Below are 15,923 nucleotides of genomic sequence, written 5' to 3'. Positions count from 1 at the left end.
GTTTCTTATCTAAGGAAACAACACAGCAATGAAGAAACCAACCTGGCCTCGAACCAACGACCCTCAGGTCCTCTGACCGTCCGATCGAAAGTCCGACGCGCTAACCACTACACCACTGCGCCTCCATGCGCTGTCATGGCTCGGTATAAATACTGAGCTGGAGCGATGTGTATTTGTCTTGAGAAGAGAGCAGCTGTCCAAACGCTAAAAGTGATATTTGACATCTTGCCTTTTTTACGTTTTGAAACGGCTCTTGTCAAACAGTGAAGGAGGAGACGGCTGTTTTCCCAAGGCGTTGAAAAGCTGATCGGTGAAACCGTATTTTTATACTCATCAGCAGATCTTCATTGATATTCAAGTGGAGGGGCTTGGAGACAACGAACGTTTGCTTGCCTAATAATGAATAGGAATTATCGTCGCTCCAATTTGGACCTTTTTCATTCTTCTCACGCAATTTGTTCAAGGGCCGTTAAGACATTAATCGACAGTGAAAATGACACTGGCAAAGTGCTAAGGAAAAATGCCAGTATTAAAAACGGTTTTAGAATGCGATAAAAACTCCCAGAAGGCGACCTCTTGTTAATTCGTTATCAGTAATTAGACGCATTTCTAATTTGTTATGCTATAGACACCGTATAAACCGAAGGATTACCGACCAGCCGGCACAGTAAAAATGAGCTGAGTCATGGCAAGTGTGATGTTTCCAGCTGCATAAAGCTTTCTAGACTCACTGCTTTCCAGAAAACAATTTAATTGAAAGCCTCAGAATTGTTTACCCGGATTTGCACGGAAAAGCTTGTGGAAACATGATTCCTACGAGCACAGCTATACCTAATGAATGTTCTGGAGCACTCGTTAACATAGAAATTGTTGTATTGGCATCGCTTAACAAAGTGCTTGCTTTGACTTCGACTTTTGGAAACGCACTAATTTTAGCAGCCATTTATGGCATCCCTAGTCAGAGGACTGTTTCAAATGCGTTCATTGCGTCACTTGCTGTCGCCGACTTCACAGTCGGGTTGATTATGAATCCGTTGTGGGTTGCAAAGAGCGTTCTGAATATCTGGGAAAGCGATAATACGCTATCAACAACCATCGAGGTTTTGGCAATGCAAACCATCGTTGCATCAACCTTCAGTTTGTGTGCAGTGAGCGTTGATCGGTATTTGGCAGTGACAAATATTCGCTACAACGAGATTATGACTTGGAATCGCGCTCGAACTATCATCATTCCAATTTGGATCTTTTCTTTCGTTTTTGCAAGTTTGCGACTTGTGATTACAGATCCATTCCACTTGCCCAAACTCTGGATTAGCGCTACAGCGCTCACGGTCATTTTACCTTCTGTCATTATCTCGACCTGTTATTATTATATATTTAAGGTCGCTAGGCTTCAGATCAGAAGAATTACGATGAAGGAGACTTTTAGTCCAGACAAGGCTATTACGCAACTCAAGAACCGCAAAGCCGCATTTACGATTGAAATAGTGATTGGTGTGTTTTTAATTTGTTGGTCACCAAGTTTGGTTATATCTCTCGTTCAGTTCTTTAGCTCCGATCCCTGCAAGAAAATGAAACTCAACGGTTATTGGTTCTGGGGAGCATTGGCTGAATTCAGCAATTCAGCGTTCAATCCCTTTATTTACTGCATGCGAAGTAGGGACTTTAGAAAGGCTATGAAAAGAGTCCTTTTCAGCTTTCCAATAACAAAAATTTGCATTAACCGGACCACATTGAATGATTAAATGCACGCAAGCTTATTCAATCAACGATATATTTCGGTGAAAATCATTCTATTCGGAAAGCCTAAATCGCCTCTGAAATTCGGGTTGAGTCGTGTACAAAAACGAGTAACGTTTCCTTTGATGTTTGGTCACTTAAAGGGGAAGTGTCATGAAGTTTTTGAGCTCTTTTGTTTAAAATGGTGAAATAAGGTCTTCACTTAGCTACAAAATAATTCTGGAACAAATTATTATCTAAACACTATATATTATTCAGGTAAACAGTCGCGTTTAATGTATTTGTGTGGGAGTATTATGCGCTGTCATAGGTAAAGGTAAAGTCGCAAAAGAGCCTAAGTGGCCCACGCGGCCGGAGCTTAGCCCAGTTTCTGTAGCATGAAGCAACTAGGAGTATTGTTACTCCCCCCTGGATGGGATGCTACTCCATCGCAGGGTTACTCCCAATTTACCCATTTATACACCGAAGCGAAGAGAGACAATGTGGAGCAAAGTTTCTTGTCTAAGGAAACAACACAGCAATGAAGAAACCAACCTGGCCTCGAACCAACGACCCTCAGATCCTCCGACCGTCCAATCGGAAGTCCGACGCGCTAACCACTACACCACCGCGCCTCCATGCGTTGTCATGGTTCGGTATAAATACTGAGCTGGAGCGATGTGTATTTGTCTTGAGAAGAGAGCAGCTGTCCAAACGCTAAAAGTGATATTTGACATCTTGCCTTTTTTACGTTTTGAAACAGCTCTCGTCAAACAGTGAAGGAGGAGACGGCTGTTTTCCCAAGGCGTTGAAAAGCTGATCGGTGAAACCGTATTTTTATACTCATCAGCAGATCCTAGTGGAGGGGCTTGGAGACAACGAACGTTTGCTTGCCTAATAATGAATAGGAATTATCGTCGCTCCAATTTGGACCTTTTTCATTCTTCTCACGCAATTTGTTCAAGGGCCGTTAAGACATTAATCGACAGTGAAAATGACACTGGCAAAGTGCTAAGGAAAAATGCCAGTATTGAAAACGGTTTTAGGATGGGATAAAAACTCCCAGAAGGCGACCTCTTGTTAATTCGTCATCAGTAATTAGACGCATTTCTAATTTGTTATGCTATAGACACCGTATAAACCGAAGGATTACCGACCAGCCGGCACAGTAAAAATGAGCTGAGTCATGGCAAGTGTGATGTTTCCAGCTGCATAAAGCTTTCTAGACTCACTGCTTTCCAGAAAACAATTTAATTGAAAGCCTCAGAATTGTTTACCCGGATTTGCACGGAAAAGCTTGGGGAAACATGATTCCTACGAGCACAGCTATACCTAATGAATGTTCTGGAGCACTCGTAAACATAGAAATTGTTGTATTGGCATCGCTTAACACAGTGCTTGCTTTGACTTCGACTCTTGGAAACGCACTAATTTTAGCAGCCATTTATGGCATCCCTAGTCAGAGGACTGTTTCAAATGCGTTCATTGCGTCACTTGCTGTCGCCGACTTCACAGTCGGGTTGATTATGAATCCGTTGTGGGTTGCAAAGAGCGTTCTGAATATCTGGGAAAGCGATAATACGCTATCAACAACCATCGAGGTTTTGGCAATGCAAACCATCGTTGCATCAACCTTCAGTTTGTGTGCAGTGAGCGTTGACCGGTATTTGGCAGTGACAAATATTCGCTACAACGAGATTATGACTTGGAATCGTGCTCGAACTATCATCATTCCAATTTGGATCTTTTCTTTCGTTTTTGCAAGTTTGCGACTTGTGATTACAGATCCATTCCACTTGCCCAAACTCTGGATTAGCGCTACAGCGCTCACGGTCATTTTACCTTCTGTCATTATCTCGACCTGTTATTATCATATATTTAAGGCCGCTAGGCTTCAGATCAGAAGAATTACGATGAAGGAGACTTTTAGTCCAGACAAGGCTATTACGCAACTCAAGAACCGCAAAGCCGCATTTACGATTGGAATAGTGATTGGTGTGTTTTTAATTTGCTGGTCACCAAGTTTGGTTATATCTCTCGTTCAGTTCTTTAGCTCCGATCCCTGCAAGAAAATGAAACTCAACGGTTATTGGTTCTGGGGAGCATTGGCTGAATTCAGCAATTCAGCGTTCAATCCCTTTATTTACTGCATGCGAAGTAGGGACTTTAGAAAGGCTATGAAAAGAGTCCTTTTCAGCTTTCCAATAACAAAAATTTGCATTAACCGGACCACATTGAATGATTAAATGCACGCAAGCTTATTCAATCAACGATATATTTCGGTGAAAATCATTCTATTCGGAAAGCCTAAATCGCCTCTGAAATTCGGGTTGAGTCGTGTACAAAAACGAGTAACGTTTCCTTTGGTGTTTGGTCACTTAAAGGAGAAGTGTCATGGAGTTTTTGAGCTCTTTTGTTTAAAATGGTGAAATAAGGTCTTCACTTAGCTACAAAATAATTCTGGAACAAAGAGAAGAAAGAAATTAACTCAATTCTTGAAAGGAACGACTCGTGATCTGTTCTAGCGCATTTTAGAAACAAAAATACAAGAACTTAAAAAACAGGCTTGTAAGTATAATCTAAGTGCACTTGAAACCTACTTTGAGTGTGAAGGGGTAAAACCTACCAACTTGAACTTTACTTAGTGACCATGGAAACGTTCGTAGTTCAAAGAAGCCGAAGTACGCCGCCAAGTATGGCCCAAACCACATCTTGAGAACGTACTTGACCACTAGGAAAAGGGAAACCAACTGAAAGCTACGTGCTGCGGTGCCAGAACAGAAAAAACATTTTACCGTGAACTAAAATTAATCCAAAAACAAAAAAATCAAAATGGATGGCTGGAGATACGCCTCGCAATTTGAGGACTCCATGGAGCAGTCTTTTTTGTAAGTAAACATAAAAAAGAAGGAAAAGCCGATACAAATAGTTAAACTTACGATCTTATTTGAATTTCATCTTTTACAGACAGCCTGAACCATCGATTTTCAGTTCAGAAGATGTCGCCTGTTCTTTTGTTTTGTCGCCAAGTACTCGTAAACAATGAAGTACCTATGCATTTCCTGTGATGTTAAAACTCTCTGAGTTAAAATTAAAGACAAAGTAAAGAGTAAACAACATAAAACGTTTTTCCGTTGCAAAGGCTCCGGCGAGCAATCGCATTTCTGATTTTACCGCGAACGATGATTGACAGCTTGTGCTTCAAGTGTATACTTTGTCACCAGGTGTGAAGCCAAGTTTTCTAAAGTGCGACTTGAGATTTTCAAGTGCACTTGAATCAAGTGCTTACTTGAAACTAACTTAGCCTGTAGTGTGAAGCCAACAATTAGCCTAACATCTTTTCTTCTATTTAAACATGTTTTAAGTTTCAATCCATTTCGACTTACTCTGTGTCTGGCCAGAGACACTAATCGAATATAATGTTGCACTGGGATGATAATTTACAACAAAACTAGACAATAACTTTTTGTTTCTGTTGACAGACAAATATTTTGGGGGCTTGAAATGAGAGGAAATTTGCGTGATATTTCCCCTTTAAAACTTAAAGCAACGTGAGAAAATTAATTCCTTTTAAGGCCAGCTGGGATTTTGGAAAGCCACAGCAGTTCGTAAAATTCGGAGGGGTTGTTAAAAATTCATGGAAAGGATCCAAACGGATGAAACTGTCAGCGTCGAATAGCTCTGTCTGAAAGGCTCGAAACGATTTAGAAAAACAGCCAATGATAGTTGAGGTATTGTCTTAAATATTGTTGTCGGGTGTCACTGTTTATTTAACATTTGTAAATAAACTGCAGTGTAAAATGAAGATGGATTTGAGTAAAAAGGAACACCACCATTGTCTTGTTTATTTTTAAACTATAAAAATATGGTCTTTTTCGATGTGAAAATTTCAGCATTGTTTTTTTTTTTGTGTGAAAGTTGCTTTTTCTTTGGGTTACTTTAATCATCACGAAGTGCTGCATTGCTAGTAATAACTCCAGGATATTGTGGTTGAAATAATAATGAGTTGTGTGTTGGTGCGTTCATATATTATGCTTTGCATTTTATTAAGAGAATTGAAATAAATCGCGTGAAGTAAGTCACTCAAGAAGTAACACTTAGCCTTGTTAGTGGAATTCCTGGAACTGCCTAGATTGTCGAAAAGTTCTGCGCGAGTTGATCTCTCAATGTAATAGTTTTTTGCAGACTTAATTTTAGTTGTGTTGATCAAACGTTGCTTTCTCCTGGAACGAATTCAGCGTGAAGCAAAACTCCTGTTTTTGAACTGCTTCCTGAAAAACTACAGATTAAATATGGCCTTATTAGTTTTCAGAAACAACAATGATAGATTTCTTACTTCTTCTGTCTCTTGCTCATCCATAGTTACTAGAAGTACCCGATCATTCAATCTTGTATTTTGTAAGGAAACCTGATTTCATTTAAGCCTCGTGGTTCCGTTTAGGTTTCCTCGCAGTTTTTTTTACCTTCGACTCGAAAACCTGTATTTTGTTTTGTATTTTGTAACGCGAGTAGTAATGGCAAAATAAAATGTTCTGTTGAGATAGGCAAATGCAGTGAACAAAGAAAGCCATCTAGCGACCAATAACATAAAGAGAAGAGAATTATTATTAAAATAAAACTTTCATATAAAAATACTGTAGGAATTGAGATTAATTTTTGGCCGATAATACCTTCAATTTTGCATGAAAATTAGTAACTTAAATAGCGCCAATTTCAATACGAATAATTTCATCAGCGCAAACAGTATGATGAATGCATGATGAAATTTATAAGGGAGACGATAACAGAGAAAACCTGTCTCCAATACTTCGATCGTAAGCAGAGTAATCAGAAATTTTAATTTCTTTGTTTCTTATTATTTCACTATGAAAACAGACTTAATTTCCTTTTAACACGAAATAAACAACCTACCGAGAAGAACTAAAGGAGACAGCCCATCACATTCTTCATAAATAAACAAAAACATGAAAGCCAAAAACTTATTTATAAGCGCTAGGCTAGTCTCTTTTTCCAAAATTCGAAACTTTGCTTGCTTGATCCTGCGTTCACCGGCTTCTGTGCAATTAACTTCTAAGTTAACAGAAGCACTCACAAACCAGAGGTGCTATGGGCTTTTTTTATCCACTGGATAAATTATTCAAGAAGTGTTGGCCTAATTGTTTTCTTTTTGTAATTAAAAAGTAAGTTAACAGTTCCCCGGCTCCTGGCCAGTAAATTAGTCATAAAAAAAAAGAAATTAATTTTAAAAGCAGACTGATGAAGTAACTTTACCGTTGACTCTGAGAAATAACGAGGAAAATTAAAAATAAAATAGTAGCTTTAGTAATACGTGTTTTTACTACCATATTTTATTGACGAGCGAGTAAGTGATAGCAACGTTAACCATCTAGAAATCGTTACTATTCCATTGCCACGGGAAAATTTTACACCATCTTTTTGACCGCAATTAGCACGCGGCACTTTAACGAGTCACAAACAGATATGGACCAATAACAAGCCTTGTCAAACAATATGATGAAACTGAATTAAAATTTCGAGAAGTACCCCTTATTTCAGTGACAATGTTGTTTTTAATTGCATTTTTAATTATTTGACGAGCAAGACGCTTGTAAGTTTCAACCGCGGAATTGAGACGCTTTCTGTTAAAATTCAGAATCGGATTAGTAAAGTCAAAAGGTAGGTTGAGGTTTTGTGTTGACAAAGACTTGTAAGTGTTGATATATAGATGCCCCTCGATGAATGTTTTTCATTTTATCATTCATCAGGACAGCATTAGGATATTTGCCCAAAGTTTTAAGAAAAATGGACAGCAATCAAAGTAAATTGGTGGGAAACGCCCATGAAAATTTCACGAACGATTCCTGCAAAACTGAAAAGGAGAGCGAAGCTGAACGAGTCGTCAAGATTGTTGTTTACACTCTAATAATCCTGGTCTCCGTCGTTGGTAACTCTCTATTGATCTGCGTCGTGAAGAGAAACAATCGACTCAACACAATAACCTATTGCTTGATTGTAAATATGGCGGCTGCAGATATACTCGTCACTATCTGCAACATCCCTGGAAGACTGACAAGGCAAATAACAGGTCAATATCACTGGTTCGATGGGATACCAGGAATTATCGTCTGTAAGACTGCAAGTTTTATCTCGGATTCTACTATTTCCTGTTCCATATTAACGCTGACAGTGATTGCATTTGAACGATTCTGTCTTGTCATATTTCCTTTCAAGAAAATCATTACGATGAGAATCGTAAAATTCGTGATTCTAGCCATTTGGCTGGCATCATTCATCTCGGTTTCTCCGTTGTTGTACGCCATGACCACTCAGGAAATAAACGGTGTTATCTACTGCTATGAAGACTGGTCGCCTTTGTTTGACCGAGAAACAGCTGCCAAAGTCTACACGATCGCTATGTTCGTTCTCCTCTACGCCTTGCCACTGTTGGTCATTTGTGTATTTTACTCGTGCGTCGTTTACAAAATGTGGATTCGCCCAGTACCCATTGCTCACCGTTCAAACCGCGCAGCGGATTTGTGCGCTCGAAAACACGTTCTCAAGATGTTGATCGTCCTGGTCGTCGTCTTCGCGTTGTGTTGGCTTCCGTTGCACATCTCTCTGTTTCTTTATTTCTTCCAAGCTGAAGAGTACCTATGCGGGATGCCACAAGCGGGTTTTAGTATCGGTTATATTGGACTCTTTCTTGGCCATGCCACTTCCGCGATTAACCCTTGTCTTTATGTCGCGTTCAACAAAGATATTCGAAACGGATTTAGAAACATATTGTTGTCGTCACGGTGTAGTCGCCGTTTTTAATCAGAATGAACAAAGGCATCCAGCGAGAACATTTGAGCGAAACACTTAGAACGGGGCTCTTGTGTTCCGAGATCGTTTTGAGTCCTTTTAAAGGCATCAGTTGTATAACACATTTCGACAACGTCTTTAAAATCTACACCTAATACAATTTGATTTGTTCGGACGCTTTAGCTGAAAATTTAAGTTGCTAAAAGTTTTAGGGAAGGGAATTTTCACGAGCTGTTCTTGGCTTTACAAAAATGCTAGCTGTCTTTACTGATTACGTATTTTTAACGCCATAGTTGCCCCTTCGAAAAGAAAAGGAATTAGTTCTCCAATGTTACGAAAGTTCACGATGACATTTTGCCGAAGAAAACGTTTGATTTTGAACTAAATCCGAATTTCTGAGGCAATTAAGGTCACCCCCCTGAACGCGAACATTAAAGCCAAACCACTTAAAATGTTGTCATCTTTGTTCCCAGATCGTTAAAGGCATGTCTGTGTCAGCTAATACAGTTTATTATTCAACACGTTGTAACACTGCCCAAATATGGTCATGATACAACTCAATATTCGTCTTCCGTACACACCAGAATCCTAATTATGTGCTAAGTTGAAGAAATAAATAAAATACTCGAAAAATACAAGAGAATCCTGCGACATACGCAATTTCGTGCGTTGGGGAGAAAGATGGCATAGCGCTTTAAACCGGTAACGACCTGGGAAGATAGTCTCCACCTTTTCTGCAATAAAACTGTGCTTTGTTATCAATGTGTAGAATAATAAAACAATTATCTGCTCAATCTTTGGGAAAATCCCCTGATATTAGCCAACTCGGACTAGCGGACTGATCGGCTAAGCATCAGGCAATATTCCGGATGATTTCGCAGGATAGCTGTTAAATGATATTGAAGTTTTAGGAACGGAATCTTGAGATTGATGTATTAATCAGTAAATGACACAGGCATACCCGGAAAAAAAATCCGAGTGATCCTATCAGGAGTCGAACCTAAGACCTTCCGATTACTAGTTCGGATGCTCTATCACTGAGCTACAGGAGACTCGTGGGAGCTAAAACGGAATCTTATGTCTCGAATTTACGAGCTGTAGTTGGTTTTACGAACCGGCCAGCTGATCTCAGTCGCCCCTCGGAAAATGAAAGGAATTCGTTTTCCGGCAGGGTCGAAATTTGAGCTGATAGTTTGCTGAAGAACAACGGATTTCGTTTGAAACTATATTTATCAGGACTTTCGAGGCGATGAAGGCAGACCGAACAGATATCAAGCGAAATGAATTGTTGGGCGCCACTGAAGAAAGCAAAAAGTAGACGGTACGGTGTGCCAGAAGCGGTACGCGCTACCGATTGTTATATCTACCAATCTTAGATGATTGTCTCGTAAGATTGATGAGCTTCATCAGGTCGCCCTACTAAGAGATAAGATTAGAAAGTTCTTTTTACAACGCTGGTGAGCTGTGTGTTACAGAATCTTGGCTATCATCTGATATTGAGAGTTCTTACGTTTAATTCCGGGATATAATTTATTGAGAAGAGGTCGACCTAACAGAAACAGAGGCAGTGTTTGTTTATACCTCAATAGTTCCTTTCCTTGTCGAAGATTAACTGACTGAGAGGACCCGAATATTGAGTCATTGTGGGTACAATTGAGACCAAATAGCCTTCCAAGGTCAGTCTGTTCGATAATTATGTGCGGTCTTTATCACTCTACTGCTAATGGTGAGCCTGTGACCATATTCGGAACCTATCTGGACGCTCTTTTGGCAAAGCAACCAAACGCGCTTGTCATCATCACCGGTGATTACAACCCCTCTCCTACCGTGTGAGGAACCTGTCACACAGAGACCACTCAAAAAAGATGGTTGATTTCAAAACGCGGGATACGGGTACTTTAGATTGGTTTTTGTCTAATAAGCCTGACTTATTCAATCTCTCTCAACTGCCAAAAATTGGGTCGTCTGACTATTATACTATTCTGGCAGACCCCCTTGAATTCAAATCGAACAGAAAAGGGCCGGTAACGAAAGTGCAGGTCAGGGATATGAGAGATAGTGCGTGGAGATCATTTGGAAGGTGGATGTTGGAGAAGGATTGGGCTGAACAACTTGATGCCCCTATCTGTAAGGACAAATACAACATATTTTATGAGAGATCTTCAGGCTGCTATCCATCGCTTGTTACCATAGAAAACAGTCAAAGTCCATTGTACTGATAGATCATGGATTACTAAGAAGCTAAAGACCCTCACAAGGAAGCGACAGGAGGCATGTAACCGCTTTGGCAAAGATTCTGGTATCTTCAACTCCCGCCCTTAGAAATAAAGTCCAAAGACAAGTAAGATCTGCCGAACACTATTTCTTCCAACACAAAGTGAGAGATGTGGAGCAATCTGATCCCAGGATGTTGGTGGAAACAGATAAAAAGGATAACCAGTCATGATATTCGTCATGACTGGCATAACCAATTCTTGGACGATAGTTGCCTAACATACTTGCTTTAGCAAATAAGGTGAATGGCTTTTTTGTAAGTCTTACCGACCACTTCACACCGATCAATCCTCCAGTTTTCATGCCTCAGGAAGTTCCCCCTGATTTCCTTGTTTCGGATGCAGAAATCGAAAGAGCATTATCTGCTTTTAAAGCCGCCGTTACACGTTGAAACTTTTAAGCTGAACTTTGTGTGCAACGGCGCTGCGAAACAAGTTTCAGCAGGCGTTGCACCGTGTAAGATAGTCGGTTTCATGAAACTTTCTCGAACTTCCCTTGCGAGACAAGTTTTTTACGAAAAGTAGAACCGCTTTCTATTCTGCAACGGCTCGCAACGGTCGCCGTGGTGAAAAAACAAGAGTTTCACCGTGTAACACCACTTTGTGAAACTAGTCTCGTTCGCCGTAGCACACAAGTTTCAGCTTAAAGTTTCAACGTGTAACGGCGGCTTAAGACGGACAAGGCGTTGGGACCTCGCTTTTTTCAAAAAAGGATTTTAAAGGGGTTTGCCTTTGAATTAGCACCTGTTGTAAGAGCTATCTTTAATTCCTGTACGGCTGTAGGATATTTCCCCGACCTCCTCAAGGCCTCACTGATCAACCCAATCCCTAAAGCGTCGCCCAAGGTGACCTTCGCCCGATTGCGTTCACTTGTACCCTTGCCAAGGTTATGGAAGGTTTTACCCGTGATCGCCTCCTTGACTCTGAACGTGATGATCTTGACTGGCCTCGCCAGTTCGCACCGCGTGTTGGTTATTCGACCGATGCTCTAGTATATCTCCTACAGGTAATCTATGAGGCAGTGGATGCAGGGAGCTGTGCTGCCAGACTTTTCTTCGCTGATTTTTCCATAGGGAACCCGCACAAGCGGCGTTTCTGTTTGTATGTTCGAAATATAAAGAAATGTATGGGAATTAATATCGATTCGTAAACTTTATATAGAGCAATGTCTATGTCAAAGCTCAAAATAAACGTAAATCTACCTCAGTTGTTGTGTATTGTCGTTTCTGCGGCTTAAAATGGCGAATTTTCCGAGAAATCTGGTGGGTTTTGCGTTGACTGTTACTACACGTTATAAAAATGTAGGAGAAAGGGTGGAAAACTCATTTTCGACCGCTCCAGCGCCAAGCCGATTTTCAACCAGAAATTAGAATCGCCCGGCTTCCAAATCGAACACCAGATAAACTGAAAGGTTCAAGCTTCTTCTCGTGTCATTCAATCGAAGACCCATTCAAAGTCTAAGCGCTATCTTCGAGAAATGCAGCTTTGGAAACGACCAGCATCCGCGGCCAGGATTTCGTGTGCAAAGGAGCAACCGTCTGCTCCACACTGAGCATGCTCCACAGAGCACTGTTTAGCATCATCCAATCAGTGTGGACCAAGCAGCGTGACGATTGCTCTGGGTTTTCTCCACGTCACGCGTGACCGGTATTTTTACGCGAGATGCCCTGAAGGGGCATACCGTGTCTAACAAGATGCCTGCTACACCCACAGGGGGCGCCCCCTGTGGGTTAGGGGGAGGAGACGGCTGACATTTCAGACTAACTGTATGCTTCGCCGATTGATAAATCTATCCTTGCTAATGGAATAGTTTGAGTCACGACGATCGCGTTACGTTGTTTCCCTTGTATAACGCGACCCAGACTTTCACTGGAAATTTTTGAAATTCCATTACGATAACATAAGCTTCTCAATGACCTCTTTTCAGTCTTGCGTCGTGGTCTAAGACTGTCAAACAAAGCACGATTCCTTCGCCAGGAACTCACCAATTTCCACCGTTTTAAATATCGGGTGCTTCTTAGAAGTTATTCGTTCGATTCACCGCTTCAAAATGGTCAAATTTCCGTTTGAAAACGGCACACTTGAGTCCAGAACATGTTAACAATATGGCGCCAAATTTAATCCGGAATTGATAAATAAATCAAATGATGCTTTGACGTCACACAGGTAGGGGTGAGTGGGTCCCCTCCCTCGCCATATAAGCGACAAAAAAGGATTTTGATTGACGTTCTTTTGTTGAAGACAATCAGGACAATACATCCCGAGTAGGAGAGGGGATAGTTTAATGAATAAATTAATGTACACATTTGTAGCTACGAGGAAGAAAAAAAAAAAAAAGAAATCGACCCGTTTTTAGACACGGTATGCCCCTTCAGGGCATCCCGCGTAAAAACGGGTCGATTTCTTTTTCCTCGTAGCCACAAATCTGTACATTAATTTATTACGCGGGATGCCCTTAGGGGGCATACCGTGTCTAAAAACGGGTCGATTTCTTTTTTTTCTTTTTTTTTTTTTTCTTCCTCGTAGCTACAAATCGGTACATTAATTTATTCATTAAACTCTCCCCTCTCCTACTCGGGATGTATTGTTCTGATTGTCTTCAACAACAGCAGGCCAATCAAAATCCATTCTTGTCGCTTATATCGCGAGGGAGGGGACCCACTCACCCTTACCTGTGTGACGTCAATGCATCATTTGATATATTTATTAAAGACGGATTAAGTCGCGCCATATTGTTTTAACATGTTCTGGACTCAAGTGTGCCGTTTTCAAAGGGAAATTTCACCATTTTGAAGCGGTAAATCGAAAGAATAACTTCTAAGAAGCACCCGACACGTAAAACGGTGGAAATTGGTGAGTTCTTAGTGAAGGAATCGTGCTTTGTTTGACAGTCTTAGGCCACGACGCGAGACAGAAAAGAGGTCATTGAGAACCTTACGTTATCGTAATGGAATTTGACAAATTTCCGCTGATAGTCTGAGTCGCGTAACACACGGAAAACAACGTAACGCGATCGTCGTGACTCAAACTATTCCATTAGCAAGGATAGTTTTATCAATCGGCGAAGCATACAGTTGGAATAAATGAATCAGCCCCAGCATCACGCGTAATGCCAGTATAGCAGGCATCTTGTTCATTGAACCCTCCCCTCTCCTACTCGGGATGTATTGTTCTGATTGTCTTAAACAGAAGCAGGCCAATCAAAATCCATTCTTGTCGCTTATATCGCGAGGGAGAGGACCCACTCACCCCTACCTGGGTGACGTCAACGCACCCTTTTGATCTATTTATCAAAACCAGATTAAATTTGGCGCCATATTGTTAACATGTTGTGGACTCAAGTGTGCCGTTTTCAAACGGACATTTCACCATTTTGAAGCGATGAATCGAAAGAATAACTTCTAAAAAGCACTCGACATTTAAAACGGTGGAAATTGGTGAGTTCCTGGCGAAGGAATCGTGCTTTGTTTGACAGTCTTAGACCACGATGTGAGACTGAAAAGAGGTCATTGAGAAGCTTAAGTTATCGTAAAAGAATTTCAGAAATTTCCGGTGAAAGTCTGAGTCGCGTAACACAAGGGAATCAACGTAACGCGATCGTCGTGACTCAAACTATCCCATTAGCAAGGATAGCTTTATCAATCGGCGAAGCATACAGTTGGAATAAATGAATCAGCCACAGCATCACGCGTAATGCCAGTATAGCAGGCATCTTGTTGAAATTTGATCGGAGTCTTGACCATCGCCGGCGAGATTTCAGAGTTCCCGTAGAAATGTCCCTAGTTTATTGACGGTATAAAGCTATGGATGTTATTGCGTTCAGTTAACATTCCATTCAAATGCCGGACATTACAAAGAGAAATTCGAATGTTCATTTCATTCTCGGAAATAATGGTCACGCGTGACGTGAACTGACTGTAAGACCCGAACAACGTCAAGCAGTTCTCAGTTCTGAGTTCTTACCTACGAGATTTGGTTCAAGTTTGATATTTCAACCCGCAGCAATTGAAAGCAATCAACATCAAACAATGTTGGTTGTTTAGCCATTTATACCTGCCAACTTTTTCTGAGTCAAACACGTGAGATTTTTGTCGCGTCTTGACCGGGATTTCCGAAAACGTCCGAGCCACTTCCGAAGATTTCCGATGATTTTCTGAAGACTTCCGAATGATGCCAAAAATGTCCGAAGATATTCCGACGACTTTTACAGTCAACCCAGGTCACGCGTGAACGATATTTTTGAAATTTGAACGGAGTTTTGAAATTTACATGTCAGTTTTGAAAATCGCCAACGAGATTTCAGAGTTCCCGTATAAATTTCCCTAGCTTATTGACGGTATAAAGCTATGAATATTTCTTTACATTGCAAAATTGAATATTTCAAGAATAACAATTGCTTCCTAAGTATTTTGAATCTTTTTTTCAGTTAATGCGTCTTTCTCGGAACGATTTCCAGAGAAATGTCCAACATTCCATTCACACGTCGGACATTACAAAGAGAAATTCGAATGTTCATTTCATTCTTGGAAATACTGTTCACGCGTGACCTGGGTTGACTGTAAACACTTACGATTCAAACGGATTGTAGACGTTTGAAAGCTTTTGCGATTGTTATGAAGAGCAAAGAAATGATACATAACAAATCTGAAATGAAATGAAGTTTTTTAGAACAACTCGTCCAGATTTGTGAGTCAGGCGTGAGAAATCGTCCTTGATGCGTGAGATCGATGTCTTTAGTCCGCAGGCGTGAGACTCACGCACAATGCGTGAGAGTTTTTGTAAAGTATTATCCATGACGAGATCGCAGAAGGAAGAAGAATACGTTTTTCCTTTGTAACTAATACTACTTAGTGTAGGTCATGTAGGCACTACTTTGCCGAAATGAATATGATAAATAAATATAATTCTGAGTGTTGCTTCCACTCGCTTGTTCACCTTGTTGTTGTTGTGTTTTTAATTACAGTCGAACCTGTATTAAGCGGCACCGTATTAAGCGGTCACCCTCTATTAAGGTGGGGGTTCACCTAAAAGCCATTTTCACGCCGCTTAAAATCGGTCAAATGAAAATATCTTGTTTGCATTTCAAGCAATACAAAAACCCTCCATTCATAGCACAAATTAATGATT

General features: G+C 40.7%; 4 protein-coding genes across 4 annotated transcripts in view; all 4 read left to right on the top strand.

The window, feature by feature from the left end:
- Window positions 1-15,923, top strand: part of LOC146475009 (V-type proton ATPase subunit E-like) — a 164,751-nt gene that overhangs the window by 6,078 nt on the left and 142,750 nt on the right. The window lies entirely within an intron of this gene.
- Window positions 774-1,759, top strand: LOC146475021 (beta-2 adrenergic receptor-like). Its single transcript, XM_085116331.1, has one exon. The coding sequence runs from the start codon at window positions 807-809 to the stop codon at window positions 1,743-1,745; it is 939 nt and encodes a 312-aa protein (XP_084972457.1). The 5' UTR covers window positions 774-806; the 3' UTR covers window positions 1,746-1,759.
- On the top strand, window positions 2,939-3,979 carry LOC146475020 (beta-2 adrenergic receptor-like). The gene has a single exon (XM_085116330.1). It carries the CDS (start codon window positions 3,027-3,029, stop codon window positions 3,963-3,965), a length of 939 nt encoding a protein of 312 aa, XP_084972456.1. The 5' UTR covers window positions 2,939-3,026; the 3' UTR covers window positions 3,966-3,979.
- LOC146475019 (substance-P receptor-like) lies at window positions 6,726-9,393 on the top strand. The gene has a single exon (XM_085116329.1). The coding sequence runs from the start codon at window positions 7,459-7,461 to the stop codon at window positions 8,533-8,535; it is 1,077 nt and encodes a 358-aa protein (XP_084972455.1). The 5' UTR covers window positions 6,726-7,458; the 3' UTR covers window positions 8,536-9,393.

The sequence above is a fragment of the Pavona decussata genome, unplaced genomic scaffold (genome assembly GCF_977016875.1).
Source record: "Pavona decussata unplaced genomic scaffold, jaPavDecu1.1 SCAFFOLD_87, whole genome shotgun sequence".
In the NCBI taxonomy this organism is placed as follows: Eukaryota; Metazoa; Cnidaria; class Anthozoa; order Scleractinia; family Agariciidae; genus Pavona; species Pavona decussata.
Note: the sequence above shows the minus strand (reverse complement) of the source record. Positions and strands in the feature narration are given on the sequence as shown.

Coding starts and splice junctions, on each gene's coding strand:
- LOC146475021 (XM_085116331.1), top strand. CDS start 807: ATGATTCCTACGAGCACAGCTATACCTAATGAATGTTCTGGAGCACTC.
- LOC146475019 (XM_085116329.1), top strand. CDS start 7,459: ATGTTTTTCATTTTATCATTCATCAGGACAGCATTAGGATATTTGCCC.
- LOC146475020 (XM_085116330.1), top strand. CDS start 3,027: ATGATTCCTACGAGCACAGCTATACCTAATGAATGTTCTGGAGCACTC.